General features: G+C 36.6%; 1 protein-coding gene across 2 annotated transcripts in view; it reads right to left on the bottom strand.

Annotated features, from left to right (window-relative positions):
- GALNT18 (polypeptide N-acetylgalactosaminyltransferase 18) overlaps positions 1–22,586 on the bottom strand; it is a 351,837-nt gene that overhangs the window by 5,787 nt on the left and 323,464 nt on the right. For both annotated transcript variants that reach the window (XM_081945638.1, XM_081945639.1), the window contains exon 10: positions 5,789–5,953. In XM_081945638.1, the coding sequence (XP_081801764.1) occupies positions 5,789–5,953 (165 nt within the window). The remainder of the gene's footprint in view (positions 1–5,788; positions 5,954–22,586) is intronic.

Raw genomic sequence — 22,586 nt, 5'->3', positions numbered from 1 at the left:
CTGCATCTCTTGACTTGATTCTAGGCAACCAGCCACAGGCTGCCCGGCCCTCTTCCTCTTCAGCTTAGCCAGCCCATCATCCTAAAACTTTTCTAGCAGTGGAACTGTCGGATACATCATTTCTGACCACCAAATTTGCTTCCTTCAAATTTGCTTCCTTCTTCATGTGCAGAATAAAAGGAAGGCTAGACTAATATCATACTCTCCATCTCAATTTTGCCATATTATATACATAAAAGGGATAAGGCTGGATATAGATAATGTAGATAGCTGTTATTGAGTCCTCTGCCTTTTTATCAGTTTTGCATGCTTTCTGTGTTCTGGATTTGCCATTTTAATATTTTGATGTTTACCAATAGTTAATAAACAAATATCAACTTTTCTTTCTCTCTCCTCTTTCTCTCTTTCCTTTCTTTCGTTCTTTCCTTCCTTCTTCCTTTCCTTTTTCCTTCCTTCCTTTTTTTCCTAATTGAACTGAATGGTGGACGTGCTGCAATCTGGATACAGGAATTGACTGGAAATGCGCTCGATGACAAACTAAACTGGAAATTATCCATAGTAAATTTCCCTACAGGAACTGGACTTGCCTTGTTTCTGAATCATAGCATGCCTGTAGAAGAGGCAGCCTGCAGGAATGCAGGCAGGTGAGCAGTTCAGGCCTGCTGGTGGGCATTGGGAGCTCTCCTCTCAACCTCATCCTGCTATGTCTCAGAGAAAGAGAAAGAACTTAACAGCTGGCTTGCTGCAACCAGGCCAAGTCAAATAAGTAATACCCTCAAGTCTTTCAACCACTTCTCCATAATTAGTCTATAAGACAACAATGTGGATAGTTCTACACCACAGTAAGACAGAAGCTTTTACTGCGCTTTCTTAAAATCTCTCATCATTATCTCTTCTTTCTCTGAGCACTGAGCATATGTGCACATGGGTATGTCTATTGGCATGTTAATGATTTAAATGCTTTTATGTTTTTAGTTGTTTTGAATATTTCCTGCAATATTATGCAGTATGTGATTTCTTACTTTACTACTAATTTTTCAAAATGGGATATATGATTAAAAATAATGATTGGATAAGTTGTTTATTGCTAGGTATCTCTCTGTGTTCTCCGCCACCCCCCCCCTTTCCACTCTAAAATGCTGCCATGGCCTGAAACTGCCTGAAAACATTGAGCTTCTTCTGCCATGAGCTGAATTCTCAAGAGAGACTGCACTCTGAACTCAAACTTTAGACACAAAGCTTTTTCTTGAAGCATGAATTGTCAAACAGATGCTTGTGAACATCTGGCTTCCAAATCAGTCGTATCCATTAAAGCCTAAAAACACTTTGTGCAGCATGAATTCTTAGGTGACATAAACACGCTACGAAGCATCTATCTTCTCAAGTTTTGGACATGGAAAGAGATAGAGATGACTTCAGCAAGAATGTTTTAGTAAAGTATGATGCCAATCAAAGTCTAATATTAGATTATTTAGTTTTTAGAAATTGCCATAAAGTACGTCAAAAACCGTGAAACCAGAAATAACAAAACTAGCTAACGTAACTTTGTTTATGCCACATTAATTGTTCATAGTGTTTTTTCTGAAATATCCCACATAACTTAAAAGAAACTTTGCTAGTATTGTTTCAATTTGAAACTTTTTTGCAATAAATTGTAGCAAGGGCAATTCAAATATAATCTCAGCATGTAAAGAGGCAGTGAACAAAGGAAATGATGTAGGAATAACTTCAGAAACCAAAATGTGATTAACAAATATTTAGCATTTACCTGAATGCTTGGAGGAGAAGCAGCAAATGCCATATGTTACAATTGACCAGCCTTTCCCAATCTGATGCTACAAGATGCACTGGGATTGTATCTCCAAAGAGAAAATCCACTGAAAGCACACCTTATCCCTTCATTTTTGGTTTTAAACTTCGTATTTCTATTATCTAACTCTTAAACTAGAAAGAGATAAACAATATTTCAGCTTGACAGACTGTTTCTAAGGAACAATCATGAACCGCAGCAGAAAATGGTAACACATGTTGAATTGTGGACTCCTTTGGTGTTCTTTGAGCTTGGTTGTTTGCTTGAAAATATTTCATTACCTGACTAAGTAACATCATTGGTGCTAGCAGGTATGAGGTTTCCTCTCTGTTTATATGCAGTTTCCCAGTTAAAACTATAAGATTTTCGGTGTGTTGTGAGATTGATGATGTTATCTAGTTAGGTAATGACAAACAATGAAGGCAAACAAACAATGAAGCTCAGAGAGAACCAAGTTCAAATGTGAGTTACATATATTTGCCTTGTCGATTTGCATGTCTGAAAGTACAGTCCTACCCATCTCCTTTACAGCCTAAGATACTAGGGAGGATCTCTTCTAAGCCTCTTGCAGCACCTATTTATTCAGTTGCAAGCTATCCTGTCTCTTATCTGACCATTCTGGTGACAGTATCTCTTTGTTCAATGTCAAGATCTTTCCCACATATCATCACACTGTGCACAAATAACAAATATAATTCAATACTTATGTGCATGCTTTTCATTAGCAGCTACTTTGGCTGTAATGGGGCACTTAAGCACTTTAACAGTAGGGCTGCTAAACCCTGGAAAGTAAAACGCAGCCAGCCTTTAGAAATTGTACTTGTTACTAAGAAAGTTACTTTTTAAGAGCTGACAAATACGGTAATAGTTAATATCTCTGTGCTGCACCCAAGCATGCACTTCAACTGCTATATTTTATCATGCTATTTAAAGAAAAAAACCAGCAAAACACATCACACACTGCTCATATCACACCCTTAATAATACATACACAGAACTTGAGACTCTGACTTAAATATAAAATAAGCTCTAACAGCCTGAGCAAAAATCTATGACCACCTAATGACAATACATTTATTTGTTTTGATATTTTAAAATGGATTCTGAACAAGAGCATTTTAAAGACTGCACATACACCCCAAACGCCAAGCTATCTAAACTAACACTGTATTACTAGGTCTTGCTTTTACACAATAAGAAAAGCAATAGCAACCTTTCGTTACAAAGCACTTCAACACGCACACCTTTTGACTTTGCAAAGCCGTTGACAAGGCTGCTTTGCAACTTACTGGAATGTACATCATGATTGTTAAAGTAGCCATGTCATTTGCTTATTTAGTAGCTTCAGAAGGTACAGAAAATGAGAAGTAACCCTCTGAATGATGCAGCTGCTTTTTGTGATTCAAAAATGAGCCTTTTGAGTGTTCCGGCATGTTGCCCCTTTCAAAAGGTTTGCATAGCCCTAGAGCCCATACATCTTTGCATGATCAGAATCAAGTATAACACACATTGGGATCGAGTTATCCAGGGATGGACTTATTGCAAGTATATATAGCAATACTTTTTAAAGGTACCCATATATCCCATATACATTCATTTATCAGCCCATCTGCATCTAATCTGATCCTCTAATTTTTAAGCAAAATACCATGAAAAATTAGTGCCAGCTTGGTCCAGTGGTTAAGGCTCCAGACTAGAAAGCAGAAGACTTTGAGTTCTGCTTTTGCCTTAGGCATGAAAGGCATGAAAGGGTAATATTGTGCCAGTCACTTTCTCTCAGCCCAACTCACCTCACAGGTTTGTTGTTGTGGAGATAATAGGAGGAGGAAAGTGTTGGATATGTTTAACATTTTAAGCTGTTTGTAAGAATAAGAAAGGTAGAATATAAATAAATAAATAAAAACTTATCACACAATATTGGTAGATTGGTGGCTGCCACCAACTTTTCTGATGCTTAACTTCTGTTTTATTCTTAACCTTCCACTTTCCCTTTACTCTGACCAATTTAATCCCAAAGCCGGAGTGGTATGACTGGTCCCACTTACTGTTCTGGCTAGATGGAGGAAGCCTGAGTAAAAACAGCCCAGACACAAGTCACAGAACAGCCAATTGGATCAATCAGGACTCACAAAACCAGAATTGGTCACAATGATCAAGATTTATTTCAGTATACTTTGTCCAAGTCTTAAGACAAAGGCCATCATTTTTCAAGAGTTTAGATCTCAGAAGACTTGAGGCTCAGTTGGTTTGTGGCTGAAATATTTTGCATAATTCTAACTTTCTCCTACTTTTTATCCTACATTCCATTTTCGTATCTACACCATTTTTGTACATACAGAGATGGGTAGGACAAAAATACATAATGTTTTTCCTTAATTCACATATTTTTCTATGCATTTTTCTCTAATACATGCATTTTAACTATTATCCCTATTACTTACAATTTGATGCTTTGTGGTTTCCCTAATATGGGTACATTAACTGCATGTTATTTTGCTAAACAAAGCAGCACATTGCAAAGTTCTGAGAAGTGCAAATAAGGATGGATACCTATGTTCTTTGAGTGAATTGCTTTCTGGAAGCGCAAATTAGATTACTTATTAATTCTTAAAAACTCAGATAAAACAAAATCATGACCCGTTTGGAAAATAGAGAGTGAAATCCAACATTGATAAGTTTCATATTAACACCAGCCAAAATCTTAATCGTGCTGGAAAAATCAGCTGTAATGCAGAGTATATTGTCAGAAATAGCACAAAAGCAAACAAACGAATGAATGAAAAAAATAATAATAATCTGTGGATGGAATCCAATGTCATCCTGATGGGCAGCTCTGCAAAGCCCACAGCCATTTCTCCTCCTCTTCTCTGCTATCCTCTAACCTAGAATCATTAATGGAGGGTTGGAATATAGAAAAGTGGAATGTCCTCTTCTTCAGAGAGATGTATTTCTTTTATTAGACCGAACAAAAGCACAGTGTACACATTTCCTTCTTAGCCTTCAATTACTCTCATCTGTTTCTCTGCAGCTTGGTGCATGCAAGCCCATTTTGCATCCCATTGAATCTACGAAAGCAACAATATTTTAATTGCCCTGCATATTAGCAAAACAATCCTTTCTGAATAGCGTGACTTCAATTATTCCGTTGCCTTTTAATTTATCACCAGGACACAAAGGAAGGAGCTTCATTTTCTCTTCAGGTCTTTTGTCTGGGAATATTAGGAAGATGGAGAGCTTCCAGACATTTCTTTTGATCTGTAGTGATACTTCACAAAGTCCACTACATTGTAATAACATTGATAAAAATTCAAAAGGAAAGTGTGTTCAAATCAGATTTCTACCCTCTTTCCCACCTCCTGTGGTGCCAATTTTCCTTCATTTGAGAGTATTCTCTCTTGTTAGGCCTCCTGGTAATCTAAAATGATACAAAACAAAGGTTTATTGATCATCTACAATTTAGTTTGCCATCTTCCTTCATGGCCAATTTCCATCTATTGCATTGTAGTGTCTTCCATGCAGCACAGAAATGTCTGAAGTAGGGAATCTGTTTCATCAGGCTAAGCTTCCCCTGGATTAGATCCTTCTTTGTCCAGATTTGTAAATTACATGAGGAAGCTGGAGGCAGTCAGGGAAGCCTGGAGATACAGAGGTTAAACTTCCTGATTTTCTTCTTTGAAACCTTTGGAATGTTGGACATAGATAGCTGATCCCATGCAAAAAACGAGTCTAGAAGTATAGTCTCACATTCCATGTCATCCAAGATAGGTTCCCATTTGTCCAGACTAAGACTCACTTTTGAGAATTTGTTCAAAATAAATAAAACCACTATTTGTTATACTGAGCTTTATGACTGAAAGCAGCCTTCCACCAGCAGTTATAAAAAACCTCAAGAATCCTTTTCCTTAGATTTTTTTTATCCATGTTGAATTTTTTTAGGGAGGGGTGAAGGGAGAGAAGAGGAAGAAGAGGAAAAAATACCTGAGTAAATTGCCAATAAAGCTTCATCCTTTTGGCTTTGGCATAACTACATTCAATAAGTCTTGGCCGGCTGTTCACATCGACCAGGCATCTGTTGTCATCATCGTCAATTGTAGGACTAAGAACACCCACATGGATCTGTTGGTTACCAGTATAGTAGACATTCTGAAAGAAGAAAGCAGAAGATAGATCAGGTAGACCTTCCACCAGAAACTGATGATAAAAGATAATAGGAGATATCAGGGAATTGACACATCTGGACAGTGTGATTGGCCAAGTGTGATTGGAGCCACAAGGAACTTGTCTTTGGTGCATAAGTTCTCAGTGTACATAAAAGATATGTCATGATCATAGTCATCATAAATATATTCATCATGAATCATAAGATACAACACTTAGTGATAGTTATAGGATACTAAATAAGCAATCAAAATCATGCTAGGAAACTAAATAAAACAATATAAATCATAAAGATACAAGCAACAAGGTTATAGTCATAAGTAGTAAAGGAGATTTTGTACCCTATCTGTTCAGTTTTAAATTGGCATGAAAACTGTAGCCCATTATCAAGTTTTTTCTAGTAGTAATGAAACAAGGGGGGTCCTTAGTACTCTCTGAGCTTGCTTGTTTTCTTGCAGATGTTTCATGACCCAAACTAGGTAACATCATCAATGCTAGTCTGAAACAGCGATGGAACAGTTTTTCTTAATGTGCATATGTTTACAAGCAACTTTCCTGAAGATAATACATTTATAATATTGTTTTGTCTAATACAGGCATAGTTGTACACCATATGATTGGAGAACTGCATTATTAATTTCATAAAGATATGAATACTGAAGCTACAATTGGATTTGACTCGAAAACATCATTTTTTTCAGTAGGAAGTGGGGTAATACTTACAATCCATTTTGAATCCTTTTTTCTAAGGCGCCATGAAAGAGCTGCCTCTTTTTCAAAGCAAGCAGATCTTTTATGTGTTACTTATATTGTTCTTATTGTAGAGAATAAAGCAGTGATTATAAACGGTAGACAGTTTGGAAGGTTCATTTATAGAAGTGTCATTTTGATTAGAGTAACATAATTTGAGCATTACACTACCCTGAACCTCCAAGAAGAAAGAAGCACAATTGAGTTTCAGGAATTTGACACAAGACAAATTCTGACACCAGAACTGAAAATTAATCATATAAAACAGATTCTCTAATAATCCACGAAAAGGAAAACACAAAATCTGAGTGTAACACAATGTCAAATCAAAAAGTAAGAAAATGTCTGAAGGACGTACTGAGGGATACATACGTAGAAAATTTTGAAAACCTGTGTAAAGACAGATGCAAAAAATGAGTTAAATAGTTCTGCTTTCTCCCTGTTGCTTATCACCTTCTTGCTACTTTCTCCCAGCAATGGACCAATTGTTTCCTTAACTTTTTTCTTGTTTTTAACATGTTGGAAGAAGTTTTTTTTTTGTTATTTTTTACTTTTGTGGCAAGCCTTTCTTCATTGTGAGCCTTAGCTTTCCTTACTTCATATTTACAGGCTCAGGCTATTTGCTGATATTCTGCCTTAGTTATGTCCTCCTCTTTCCACTTTTTATACTTAACTTTTTTATTTTTCAATTTGTCAGAGAGTTCTTTATGCAGCCATGCTGGTTTCTTTTGGGAGCTGTTATATTTCTTCTTCATTGGTATTAGGCTAGACTGGGCTTTTGTAATCTCATTTTTCCAAATTTCCCAAGCTTCTTGAGTTTTTTTCCCCTTGAAGATTCTCATCCATGGAATTCTTCCCAAGCTCTCTCTAAGTTTATTGAAATTAGCTCTCTTAAAATTCAAGACTCTAGTTTGACTTTGTTCTACTACTTGTGTTTGCATAATGTTGAATTCCAATATTGCATGGTCACTTGCCCCCAGGCTTCCTATGGCTTCAACACCTTCTATCATTTCCTCTCTGTTAGTGAGAATTAAGTCTAATATGGCCGATCCCCTTGTTCCCTTCTCTCCTTTTTGGGAAACAAAGTTGTCTGCTAGGTTCGTTAGGAACATGTTGGATCTTCCACTTGGTGCAGAGTTTGTTTCCCAGTTGATGTAGTTAAAATCCCCCATTACTATTGTGGTGTGCTTCCTACATATCTTAATTAGCTGACTAGCAAAAAGTTTATCTACTTCCTCTGCTTGGTTGGGTGGCCTGTAGTATAGACCTAGGGCAATGTCATTCCCCCCTCCCCAACCTTTAATATTGACCCAAATGCATTCAAGATAGTTCTCATATTGTAGCTTTCATTAGATTTTGATCCAAATCTTGAGCTCTCAACAGAGATGGTGCTATAATGACACTTATTTCTTTTTTCCATTGGAAAAGAAAACATTTGCAGAGATTTAATATCTAGATTTCTCCATTCTGATTAGATATAAGCTAGAAAAATGTACTATGTCCACTTGTACTATAAGTTCAATTATGATGTAGCCATTTTGCTAGTGGAACAAATTCTTAGATATAACCAACTATCTTTATATTTAACATACCACATCCAATTCCACTCATATAAATGTGGCAAACTAAATCAAAGTAGCTCAGTGCAATGAATGGTTTGATATTAAGTGGCAAAGATGAAAATTGTTTAGCTTTAAATCCTCTCTACCTTGCATGTAATCTTTTACGCTGTTTGATAATTTTGCTGATGTAAAAGACAACCTCTTCAAATTCATCATGACATTTTATTTCAAGTCTTCTCTACTGCTTGACATATCATCAATCAAATGCCATTCAATCAGATATCATATACTGCTCCTTGACTCAGTTTCCAACTTTAGATTGCAACAGATGGAATTCCCGGCACAATCTTCCCAGCATGACTGCTGATAAGCAAATTATCACACTTATGTCAAACTCATTCAATCATACAGTATTCTATGGTATGTAGAGAAGCAGGGTGGTAGTAAGAAGGTGATTGCATGATATTAATTTGGTTCCATCATCAGATCTTAAACATGGAACCACGTCAATCTTTATACTCCAGACTGACTATGTTTTTGAAACATTTGAGGAAAATGTCACTTCGCAAGACTTGGTATTTTTAAAATCTATTTATTATAACTATAGTTTATGTGACTGAAAGCTGGTTTACACATTTAATAATAAAAATATTTCTTTTCAAAATTCAACATAATAAGAATTACAAGGATAAAAAGCCCATATAACAGATGAATCCTGCAAATGAGGATGAATATGCTTTACTCGTGATTTTAAGTAAAAAAATAAGAAATATAGTAGATGGACATCTCTCAAAATTGAATAATCGGAAGATAAATTATGTGAAACAGATATATAACTAAAAGGCTATTCAAAATTCCTAAAAGCAGAATAAACAGACTGTAAAGCTAAAAAAGATGTTTTGCACCCATGAAACCTCAATTACAAATATCTTTGTGATCCTTCTCTGAAAAGTAAACTGCTCACATTTGCTACAGGAGGTGCAGCATGGTTGTTAAACCTCATCAAAGGAGAAGCTTTGCTGCCTTCCCATTGCCTCCTGGCAGGCATTTTCACCAGCATCTGCATTGAACAAAAGGCTAGTGGAAATGTTGCACGTTCAATTGAGGCATCAAGACGGCATTCCTTGCTCTTCTGCATTGGGGCATTGCCTCAAAGTTGAACACACCCACCTAGTCATAGATATAGACATGGACCAACCTACAGGAACAATGTTGTAGTATATTTTAAGATAAGTTAATGAAATGAATATTGTTTGGGTATACAAGATAACCAACCTATACTTTTCCTTAAAAAAGGAAATAAAAGATAATAGTATGTTAAAATGGAGAATATCATAATTCTCTGTAGCCTATTCTTTTCATTACAAAGGAAGGATAAGCAAGTAAATCTCTAGCTAGGCTTTCAAGTTATAAATGATTGGATCAAGATTTGTTAATATGATGAAATGATCTGTCTCTTCAATCAATTATGTCTGACTTACCTCACTGTATATACATATAATGATTTGACAGTAATGACAATGGACTTACCCTAAGTAGCTCTTCTCATCATTGGAACATATTAAATACAAGTCTTTTGGTCTTTCATATTAACACTAGAATCAATTATATCTGCTTATGCTATATTTTCATACTACAGATTTTATTTGCTTATATATTAGATTTCAAAGGTGTGCAAGGCCTTCCTTACATGCTACATGCTGTTTTTATCCTTGGAACACAATGATAAAGTTGTTGGAGCAAGAGTGTGGGTAGACGCTGGGTCATGTCCTCTAAGAATTAACATGCATTGTTGTTCATTAAAGATTAAATGCATATTTTGAATTTGTTCATTTGTTATGTATCTAGCACATTCTGTTTTTTCAGTGTTTTGGACTTTAACATTTTTTTCTCAGCCTTAGGCAGCAAGTTTTACAACAAGGAACTGTGGGAGTTGTCAGCCAACCTTTGATCTAAAACATTTCTTTCTTCCCGTTCTTATCTTGATTCAGAACACCTTGAAATATTCAGCTGAAAGGCCCCAAATTTACTTTGAAGTCTGGCTGAACTCTCTTTGGTGAAGACCAGTGTTTCTCAACCTCTGAATCATTTAGATGCGGGAATTCAAATGCCAGAATTACCAGCATGGCCAGGAAATACTAGCAGATGGAGCCTAAAACCACATGCTGATGTTGGAAACACTGATATAGACAATCACACCAAAATTAGCTATACTTGGCATCCAACTGTACAGAACATTGATTGCTGGATGTTGCTAATTAACATTAGGCTACATTAATTATAATAATACTTCCCTATTACATAGTACTACCATATCTGGTCTGTAATTTTTTTTTGTTGCCTCTAGTAACTGATAGCTATTTCCAATAGTTCCACCAAGCAGTCCAATTTTACAAGCTTTAATCATTTTATCACTCCTATCAGCTTCTTCTTATATTCATGTCTCCATCTGGAAGCCATATTTCCTGAACCATTTGAACATTTTTAACCACATTATCTTAAGATCTATAATTCTGCCTGAGGAAATAGCATCTTCTTAAACAAAACACTCTGGCTTTATTAATGTTAATGATAAAGTTTCAAAGATTTGACATGAAGTTAATTAGAAATGTTGAAAACTCATTGTCACCGATAAAGATGGTGATTCTTCATCATTGGATGAAAAATGCTGACATCACTACAAATGATTCACTGAGGCTTGATCTGTCATGTAGCAAAAAATTAAAGTAAAGTATCTACCTTAACACAAGACAATTAGATAAGCTTACAAGCGGTATATACTAATTTCCAATCAAAAAGCTGTGTCTTATTATGCCAACTTTGCCAAATGAAACCCACGTTGGAACATAGTCTAGCTATGCATTTGGAATGAATGAATTAAATGATATTTGGAGTAGTGTTCAATTACTTTGCCTAGTGTGATATTGTAAAACCAAAGTTTGGACTGCTATATTTTTGAACAATTTTACATTAATAAAATTTCTGATAAAGAATTAGTACAAGACAATTTTATGTTTTATTTATTTTCATGTTAAGGAACTTCAAAGCAGAGTGAAAGTTTAGGTCATATGTAACTACCTGACAAAGACCAGAAGCAGTGGTAAAATTCATTTTTAACTACTGGTTCTGTGGCCGTGGCTTGGTGGGGGTGGCAGGGGGAGGATACTGCAAAATCTCCATTCCCACCCTACTCTGGGGCCAGCTAGAGGTGGCATTTGCCAGTTCTCCGATCTACTGAAAAATTTCTGCTACTGGTTCTCCGAACTACTCAAAATTTCTGCTACCAGTTCTCCAGAACCTGTCAGAAGCTGCTGGATTTCACCCCTAATCAGAAGGTATCAAGAGTCTGACAGAAGTACTGATTTCCTTTTTCTTCATTTTTAAATGTTCATGGAAAACTGAAAATTATTTCTACCCAGATGTAAGTCTCATTATGTTCAATCAGTTTATGTTTAGGAAATGTCTTTCCTTGAGTACAGACCTCAGAATCCAAAACCCTTTCCTGTCCTTGAAATTATCCAAAATGGAGTCAGAAAAATCCTGGAAGTGGAATACTTAATTTCTCATTAAAAAAATAAAGGAAAAAAAGATTTTATTCTTTCTTCTTTCTCTTCTGGTTGTCTAGTTCAGTTTATATCCTGCACACAGTTTTTGCTAAAGTCATTTCTTTGCCCTTTGGATTTCTCCAACTAATTGGCTGGATTACCCTGAATTTATTCCTGAGTAATTAAAAATTGAGCTCTTAAGGTTCCTTTGCTTTCTTCTCTTTGTTGAATCAATTTTTCAAAATTATGCTCATTGATCCATTTTCTAATGAAAGAGTATACCATGAGCTGCAAAAACAAGAGCAAACATAATCCATTTTCTTCCATTTCTTTAGTCCTTCAAAGCAGGGGTGCACAATCTATGACTGAAAACTGACTGTTGAAGGTAGGGCAGAGTCTGTTTAAGGATGATTTTCAGAAGTTTTAAGAGATGGGGAAGAACCTGCAGTTGATCTCCAAGTTCAACTTCCTGTATCTTTAATTTAACCAATTACGTTGGGATTTTAAGAGGAGTGTATATTGCTAATTTGTTCTAAAATGGATTTTGTTAGGATTGGGCATTTCTTCAGATCTGAGAGTAAAAAGGTCCATGGAGCACATAAGGATGTGAACAGACCATCTGTGTGAAGATCCTTACGACACTGTTCTATTTCCCCATGATCATGAAATCCCATCTGCAGTTGCCAAGGGATTCTGAGGAAAGTAGCAGAATAATAGGATTGGAAGGGACCTTGGGGTCCTCTAGTCCAACCCCCTGCCCATGACAGGAGATCCTATACCCATGATGGTGAACCTATGGCACGTGGAACCATTTGTTAGGGCACATGAGACATTACACGCACACGTGTGTGCTTGCCAGCTGACTTTGGCCTTCATTTTTGACTGTTTTTCGCCCTCAAGAGGCTTTCCTGAAGCCTCTGGAGGGCAAAAAACGGCATTATGGGCAAACTGGAAGTCAGTTCTCAAACTTCTCATTTGCCCATAGGGCTGTTTTTCGCCCTCCAGAGGCTTCAGGGAAGCCTTCTGAAGGCCTCCGAGTGGAGGGGGGGAGCAGGAGAGGTTGTTTTTTCCCTCCCCAGGCTCCTAGAAAGCCTCTGGAGCTTGGGGAGGATGACAAATGGGTCGATTGCACGCCAAAAGCGAGGGGGAAGGGGGTTGTGTGCACATACACGGGGATTATGCATGCGTGTGCGCAGGGAGGCATGCCCACACATGAGCTCCCTGCATTCCCCCGCTTTTGGCACGCAGTGGGAAAAAGGTTAGCCATCCTGTCCTATACCGTTCTGTCTAGTCTCTTCTTGAAAACCTCCAGTGATGGAGTACCCACAATTTCTGTAGGCAAGTCATTCCACTGTTTAATTGTTGCCACTGTCAGGAAATTTCTCCTTAGTTTTAGGCTGGATCTTTCTTTACTTCTTCTCCTGCCCTCAAGTTCTTTGGAGAATAGGTTGACCCTATTTGAAGTGCTGTTTGGTTCACAGCGTTGTCTACAAGTGCTCCATTCATGCTGCTGTGTAATTTGAAGCACCTATTTGCTTTGAACCTGAAGCAAGCCTCCTTGCCGACCTCTTTGCCTAACTGTAATAGTGATTTGATGAACAAAGTAAAACAAAATTAAAACCGATTCCTTTTCTTCAGCTTAGAACTACTGGGTTTCTTTGCTGCTGCAATCTCACCCCTCCAGCCACAAGCAGAACCACTAACAAGATAAAGCTATTTCTATAGCTGCAATACACCAATGAGCCTGTGGCTTTCCAAGTATTGTAAACCTTTTGCTATCAATACAATACACCATAAACAGACTGAGCATTTACATTTCTTTTTTCTTTTTTAAAGAAAAACAGATTTATTTTAAATGTTTTTAAAGAAATCTTTGTCTTTCACATTATGGAATCACACCCTATATTTTCTCTAGGCTTCAGTCTTCTCCTTCCACATCTGATTAAACCAGACTACGTAGAAATGTGCAGATTTCCTGTACCAAAGAATAATACAATACAGTAATATAGAAGTTGTGTGGGTGTGTGGAATTCATTAAATGAGTTTTAAATGACCATCTCATTTGGATTATTTTGAATTAACATTTTAATAATACTTTAAAGCACTATTTTAATTATTTTTAAAATGTCATTCCTTTGAAGCAATATTTTTAATGAATCCAAGCCAGTATTTAAGTTAGAATATATGACTGTGATATAACATTTAATTATTTTAAATGTTAAAAATAGGCATGAAAACAAGCCTGCTAACCTGGCACCCCATGACAGATGTGATCACAGCCACTTCATCTATTTCTGTAATTTATACCAATGCCATCTTCATAACAGTAACAGTAACAAGATATATGGCATTTTCTTAGGTCATTTCAAATGAGATGTGTGTATGTGTACATGTGTAGGGATAGGTGTTGTTGGAATGGAGCATCTTTCAGGTAGCACCCTGGAGAAAGAAATTGCAGTATATAAGTTAAACTAATTGTGGTATATAAATTAAACTAATTCTTGAGACACTATATCTGGTATTTAAATTAAAATGAAGACAAGTATTTTTAGACCTAAATTTTGAGACAAAATCCAAAGAAATACATCAGGATGTGGTCCCCCCCCCCCATCTAAGGCCATAAGCAAAACATGTATATTTATGTGTTTCTTACATTCTGCCTGTCATCACATAGAAAAAGGCTTCGTAAATCATTCCAATAAAATGTGGCTTTCCTGTTGCTTTCTGCTGGCATAACATATGAAAAGAGTTGATTAATAATACAGATCTTGTGTTTTTCCTTGTGCATTTTATGTCTGTTTGGTTAGAATACTGAAGAAACTCAAAGATATTTTTGAAAATAGAAAGATCCATTTCCAAATCATAATAGGACTGATTTGTTCATTTATTATATTGGACAAAGGGTTTTTTACTTACTTTTATGTTCATTAGTGGAATTTTACTAATAAACTAATAATTAATGTTCCCAGGCCACTTAGTTCCAGGAGACTAATTAAGACAAATAATTGGAATCTTACCATTCTGTATTTCAGCATTCTCATGCCTCTACTTTTTATAGGAACTGCAATGTTATTGTTGCAAGATTTTAAGAAGCAAAATATGTTAATTCCTGCTGTGCGATTCCTGTTAGTACACAATTATGATGTCCATGTCTAGTGATCATATCACATCAGAAGTGACCAACAGGAGCTCTGTTTTCAATTAAAAACTTTTTCTATTTCTGAAGACATCAGAAGACGTATTTTATGGCATGGTGATGACATCAGAATGGGTTGAAAGTTTCCAGGCTTTTTTGGTGGTGGAGCTGAAGGAGCTTACACACCGTGAATAGTAATTTATTTATTTATTTATTTATTTATTTATTTATTTATTTATTTATTTATTTATTTATTTATTTATTTATTTATTTATTTATTCATTCATTCATTCATTCATTCATTCATTCATTCATTCATTCATTCATTCATTCATTCATTTGCATGCTGCTTCAGTCACAGAGTAACTCTAGATAACTGACTACTATTAAAATTTATGGAACCTTAATCCAGTTGGTGATTTTGTATGTTTTGGGCTTCATTTTTTTTTAATAAAAGGATTTTGGCACTGAAAATCAGCCAACTGAGAAAATTTAGTTGTCTGATTCTGATCCTTTGGGGTTGTAAAAATAAGCTTGTGTGGGGCTACATGCGCTTATGGATACCTATTGCTATCATATATAAATGTGTTTAAAGACACAGGTTGAAGAATTCACGGTGACACTTACATGGGAATCTTTCATTTTGCATGGACAAATTATGCCTCAGTGATCAGAGAATAAAATGTATTTCTGTATTCACTTCTACTGGTTTCAGCAAAGGCTGTCAACAATAATCAGAACAAGAGCAGAACAACATTCATGTTTCTTAAAAAAAATTAAAATATGAAATATCAAAATAACATAACAGTTGAAAGGGACCTTGGAAGTCTTCCATTACAACCCCCTGCTCAAGCAGGAAAGCAGACAAATAATTGTCCAGTCTCTTCTTAAAAACCTCCAGTGTTGGAGCACTTCAAGTTCTGGAGGTCTATCTTCTTGGAGCCCTATCAGGTGCATTGTATTATAACTCCCATCCTCCTCTACCATTGGCTATGCTACCAATACGTCCTCTACCATTGGCTATGCTAGCAAAGTTATGACAGGAGATGATAGAAGTTAGCAATGAATGGATGGCCCCACATTGCCCATCCATGAAGTAAGTGAAGGGAACCATATGGCTCTTCATTTTGGTATTTTTAAACTATAGTAATATGCATATGGAGCTGAAGTTTGCATCACAGTGTTAAAAAGCAAATTTGATCATCTTTGTATCTTCAAAGTTAGTCACAAATGCCTAAGGCTAACTATTGAAATGTTTTTCAGTGTTCTTAGATTTTTATTGCTTATATTAAAAAACATGATTGTGTCTTGGCTTTAAATTTGCAATATACAATTATGCTTTGGAGAATGGCTACTAGACAGCAGGTCTGAATTTTCAAGAAATTTTATATGGTTACATTTGACAAAAGAGGGCTCTTTTTCATCACAATGTTAAGCAGATTACATGAAATTCAGAAAAAGTCTTCCTATGGTTTTTTTGTTCAAGTACTGAAAACTAATGGTTTTCATACCTCCCCCAAGTAAGTAATACAGTTCCAAGGAGTTACACTATATAGATGTGAACGCTTCAAAAAAACAATTCCAAAGGAGCAAATCAATCCTTTGCTACTAAAGTAGCCTAATAGAGTCTGTTGGATTTGAGCAACTAATAGATTTAAATAAAATAAATAAATAAATGAAGAAAAAAAGGAAAGGAAGGAAGGAAGGAAGGAAGGAAGGAAGGAAGGAAGGAAGAAAGAAAGAAAGAAAGAAAGAAAGAAAGAAAGAAAGAAAGAAAGAAAGAAAGATAGGCAGATTTTTTTCCTCAGGCCTCTATGTATGGTAAGTTCAGAAGTACTGCCAGTTTAGGAATGCTAATAGCTTTAAGGAGTTGGACTCCAGCAGCAACTTTTTTCAATCTCAAAAAGATTGGGCTACTTTAATAAATACTAGAGGGCCATTGTGTGAAAGTCTTATCCACAAAGCACTTATTCTAGGCAAGAGAACAAGAAAACTGTACAATCTTTGAATTATGACAAAGCAACATAACTCTTCAGTTTAAATAAAATAAGAGAAAATTCCTTCATGTACTTCTTGTATATTTTCTTGATCCCCTGCCCAGTGCATTCAATTAAAAAATATCTTTTCATCTTTATATGTAGGTGGAAAACTGCTTGAAAGTTCACAAGTAAAATGTGAAAAAACACAGGTTTAAAAATAATAAGTAAATAATAATTTACTGTAGTTTTTAAATATCTACTTAAAAGGCAAATCTCAATGGATTTCAATTGTTATATTTAAAGAAATGTGTGTATATATGTGTCTGCCTCTATATATGCATTTCTAGTATACAAAGCATTTTAGTAGTAATAGTTTACTATATTTAAAATATAGCCCTAAACATTTTATTTGGAAACAAGTTGTATCGATTTTTTAGAAGTACCTCCTTTCCTATAAGTACACTTAGTACTGAAGTCAAGAGATCTGCAAACTCTATACCTTTGACTTTAATTTCCAGCATTGAAATGCTATTAATAAACACCATACAATTCTAATTCAAAGAAACGAAGATTTCATGTTTCAGTAAAAGATGGGAAGTGAAGGAGAATATGTAAGCCAACATTTGAGTATGTTTTCTGAAGATTTTTGAAAGCATTGTGAGATTCCTATGCACCTAAATGCTTGATTTTCTAAAAATGACCTTTGTAGAAAGTATATAATGAGACTGTGAAAGCTCTTCTTTAAACTCCAGCTATTCAGTGTTTAGGAAAGCTTTTGTATACAAAAATCTATTTCATTCTCAGGAGAGCAGATATTTCTTTTCCCTCCTTAGTTTCCACATAAAGCATTGTTAATTCATTCTCATGTCTAGAGACAGTGTTCAACTAAGGGGGCAGAAAAGCTTAGCCAGGCTCAGAATATCAGCACACTGTTGACCTGGATAGCTATGTAGATAACATCTATGCATGCTTCCTTACATAGACATGAATGTCAACATGTCTATGTTGACATGTACAATGTCATCGATGTACAAGAGCATCAGCAGGTTATGGTGAGTGTCCTCTCAGAAGATGACTTAGTGGTGTTTTTTTTTTATGGCTCCCTTCTCCCAGCTGAAGGTTCAACAAAGGGAGAAATTCTGAAGAGGATAAGAAGGACAATCTGAAAATGAACAGGCTAACAACAAATAGTGCTCAGCTCAATCTGAAACTCTACAAACATTTCAGACCCTTTCCTAAGTTTCCTTCTGCACCATCATAGATAAGCAGTAGATTAGATTTAATTAATAACATATAATTAATTAATACTAGAATACAATTAATAATTAAAATTAATGAATAAGGAGCACTTCAGTCTGGAAAAAAATCGGTAAGGAAGAAAAGATTCAAAACAGTCCAGGAGAGTCCATTTGATGAACTCACTATTAAAGCGGGAGGTTTCTAGCATTGTTTCCAAGATTCTTGGGTTAAAACACTTCATTGAAATCTGTGTGGTTCTTTCATCTCTCATTGTGCATTCTATAACAGTGCTTGACACCTGTCTGCTGTGACACACCACTCTAGAGAGTTTCTTGATCATCAAGTCTGAAGGAAGATAAACATGCAGAGAGCTCTACAATAATGAAGCAAAAGAGAAATTCCTTGCTTTGTAGAAATAATGCTATTCATGCAGATGCAACCTGCTTTCTGCTTCTCTCTGCCAGAGAAAATCAGAAAGTGCGTGTACTTTGAATAAGCCAACGAAATTAAAATGTAAGGTTCCTACTGGCAATGGGTTTCTGGAATACACTTCTAGGCATCTAATAATTTCATTGGCTTCCTATTGTTATCCTCCCCTCTTAATTTAATTAATTATTTAATCCTGCCTTCATTATTTTTAAAAATAACTAAGGCAGTGGACATACCCAATACTCTTCCCTCTTCCTATTTTCCTCATAAGAGTAACCCTGTCAGGTGGACGGAGAGTGAGTGAGAAGAAGGGGGTTAAGAAACGTATCCCTGACTACCTGTTAAAGTTAAGAATATGAAATTGACCTCATTTGTGTCATGACATCATCACCTTGCAGTAATACAAATAAGGTCATTTTCATGATTACATGAAATCATGCAATATTATTTATGTAATTGTGTGTGGATCTTGTAAATTTCAAGTAAAATTAATGTAAATATAACTTCCTTGCCCAGTTTATCCCAGATACAGTGGATTGTCCATTTATTTTGATTTTCAGTTGCATTCATGCCTCTTTTCAATTTTACAATATGCTTTTTTGAGATAAGACCAGGGGTGGGATTCAATTTTTTTTACTACCAGTTCTGTGGCCGTGGCTTGGTGGCTGGGGCATTGTTTTGTGGGCATGGCTTGATGGGTGTGGCAGGGGAAGGATACTGTAAAATCTCCATTCCCTCCACATTCCAGTGGAAGGTTAGTTCAAAATCTCCATTTCTTCCCGATCAGCCTAGACTCGGGAGGCAAAGAATAGATGGGGTGGGGCCAGTCAGAGGTGATATTTACCGGTTCTCTGAACTACTCAAAATTTCCGCTACCGGTTCTCCAGAACTGGTCAGAAACTGCTGAATACCACCTCTGAATAAGGTGACTATCAATGGTTGAAGAATCACAGAGTTTACATAATATTATGAGCTCTTTTTATATGTACCGCACCATATTTTTCTTTATTTATATGTCATCCACTATAATCATCATCATGGCTTTTTGCTGAATAACTATCACAACACAATTATAAATTAGCTTAAGGTTTTCAATGAATTACCCACCATGACCTCAAGGCTCACAAATGCATCTAAAATGGTTTAGATCCTTGTAGTGCATCTATTACATTATATTTGCTTAATTGTTTTTTTGCCCCAGTGTGTATCATTCCATACTATTTGTAATTTTCTAGCCCACTCATCCTGTTCTTCATTGCTTCAATTTTCCCTGTATTAATAATTTGGTGTCATTGGAAAGCTTAGTTCCTTCACTACCCACCAGTAGTTCCAAATTATTTAAATAGCTTAAGTCCCTGTAAATATCCTTTGGGGAACCCTAGTACTTCTTCAGTTATAAAATTCATCACTTTCTCCTGCCTCATTTCTGTGTCTATTCTTAACCACTTACTAATCTATAATCCTCTTATTCCATGACTGTGAATATTTTAAAAAAAGAAGCTTTTGAAAATCGATTACTTATGTGCTGAGGGTGGGGGTTGCAAATTAGAATAAGCTTACATTGCTTTTAATTAATACACTGTTCCATTTCTAATATATTTTGGACAGTTTAAGTATATCATAGAAAAACGTTCTTTCTCTAGGCTTGTAGCAACTTTTATTTTGCCAGTATTTACAATATATACCTCCTTATCTCTTTTGGATACAATTTCCAATTTGGAAGGAAAGATCTTCTTGTCTTTTATACTTTAATTATTCTATTCAAGAATTTATAGGCTGGCATAGTCATGTGATTTTTCAGTTTTACGACTGCATTGCTTAGCCATGAAATTGGTAGTCCCAACTTTTGAACAAGGATTTCCTGTGGTTTTTTTTTTTTTTTTTTAGTTTTTGCAGTCAACACAAATCCAAGCAACTCTGCGTGGCTTTACAAAGTTAAAAGGACAATTCTATAAAACAATACATGTCCGTAAAACAGAGACTTGTTATCATTCCCAATTAATAGACATCACCTGTTCAGCTGAACCCAGTGCCTGTGGGAAAAGCCAAGTTTCCAAAGAATACCTCAAGGCAGTGTCAGCCCTCTGAGGTTGAAAGACTTGTACACCAAAGTTAGGAATGAATGTTAGGTTAGCAATATATTTTTCCTGAGTTAGTAATAAATCAGTAATTTATTTGTTGTATTTATTGCTATTCTTTAATTGTTTCTAAAATTTAAAAAAACCTCAGCCTTAATAGACTCTAGATCTTTGATGGTGGATCTATGGCATGCGTGCCACCAGGTGGCACACGGGGCCCTCTCTGCAGGCATGTGAGCTGTCACCCAGCTCAGCTCCACAGCGCATGCGCGTGTGCCTCCTGCCAGCCAGCTGATTTTTGGGTCTCTGTCAGGCATGTGGAAGATGTGCGCACATGTGCGGGGGGGGAGGGTGTCACATGGGATGGGGGGAGTACAGAGGATGCAGGGGGCCCCTGCGCCCCATTTTTGGTCCCAGGAGGCTGCAGGGAGGTCTGCTAGGCCCAAAACAGGATGTGAGGGGGGGTCATGTATGCATGCACAGGCGGGCAGGGGGAGTTGCACACACATTGCATTATGGGTGTGGGCAGGCACCCTTGCTGTTGCGCACGTGCTTTCGGCACACGAGGACAAAAAGGTTAGCCATCACTACTCTACATACTAAGGTAGGAGCCACAGCCACAAGATAGTGAAAAGCAATGCGTACCCAAGAATGTGATAATATGATGCATTATGGTTATGATTAAGTTACACAACAATAATATATAACCAGATCCCAAAGGTCTTTCAAATAGCAAAGCTTTACAAGTTTCTGGAAGGCCAGGAAAGTGGGAGCTAACATTTGAAAGGGGATTTTCTAAGTGGGAGCTCCCTTTCTCTGGAACCGCTTTCCCCAGATGATGGGAATTCCTACCCAGGATACCCGTTTTCGAGTTCCTTTCTGAGATATCTCTCAGTAGATGGGAACTCCAACAGACGTTCTCTGCTTAGATTAGGCAGCAAAAACCTGACTGATTTTATAGTTCCCCTGTGCACTGAAACATATATGTCTTAACAGCCAGCATCTTAAAGAATATGCATCTCTGCAGCACAAGTATTAAATGACAGAAGGAGACTCTCCTATAAACATGCAGGTAATTGTATTTTGCATCATTAATACACACAGGTAACTGCATGTAGAGTACAGTAGAATGGAATAACAGAGGTCGAATAACAAGAACCTTGTTATTCCTTGGAGGTCTTCTAGTAGTCCAACTTCCTGCTCAGGCAGGAAATCCTATACCATTTCAGAGAAATGGTTGTCCAATCTCTTCTTAAAGACTTCCAGTGTTGGGGCATTTACAACTTCTGGAGGAAAGCTGTTCCACTGATTAATTGTTTTGTCAGGAAATTTCTTCTTAGTTCTAAGTTGCTTCTCTCCTTGATTAGTTTCCACCCATTGCTTCTTGTTCTATCCTCAGGTGATTTGGAGGATAGTTTGACTCCCTCTTCTTTGTGGCGACCCCTGAGATATTGGAACACTGCTATCATGTTTCCCCCTAGTCCTTCTTTTCATTAAACTAGACATGCCCAGTTTCTGCAACTGTTCTTCATATGTGTTAGCCTCCAGTCCAGAGATGGGTTCCTAATGGTTTTGAACGAAGTGGTAGTGGTATGCTGGCCTGGGTCACCGGAACCGGCAGCGACCTAGGCCTGCTATGCCTCTGAACCGGTTCTCTGGTCAGCGCGGCATCGTTCCGCCCCCTTTTTAATGTTTTGCGCATGCGCAAATCTATTTATAGACAACTATGCATGTGTGCACGAGCGAAGCATTCGCTCACGTGCAAAATTGCATGCACACCAAAACTGCAGTAATGCCGGTAGCAACCCACTCCTGCTCCAGTCCCCTAATCCGATCCCCTAATTTTGCACCAATTGGAATTTCTGGTGATCTTCAAGAGCAGTCCATGTCAAGCCAATTA

Source organism: Natrix helvetica (genome assembly GCF_964273705.1).
Source record: "Natrix helvetica genome assembly, chromosome: 1".
NCBI classification, from domain to species: domain Eukaryota; kingdom Metazoa; phylum Chordata; class Lepidosauria; order Squamata; family Natricidae; genus Natrix; species Natrix helvetica.
This window is presented reverse-complemented; position numbering and strand designations above follow the sequence as displayed.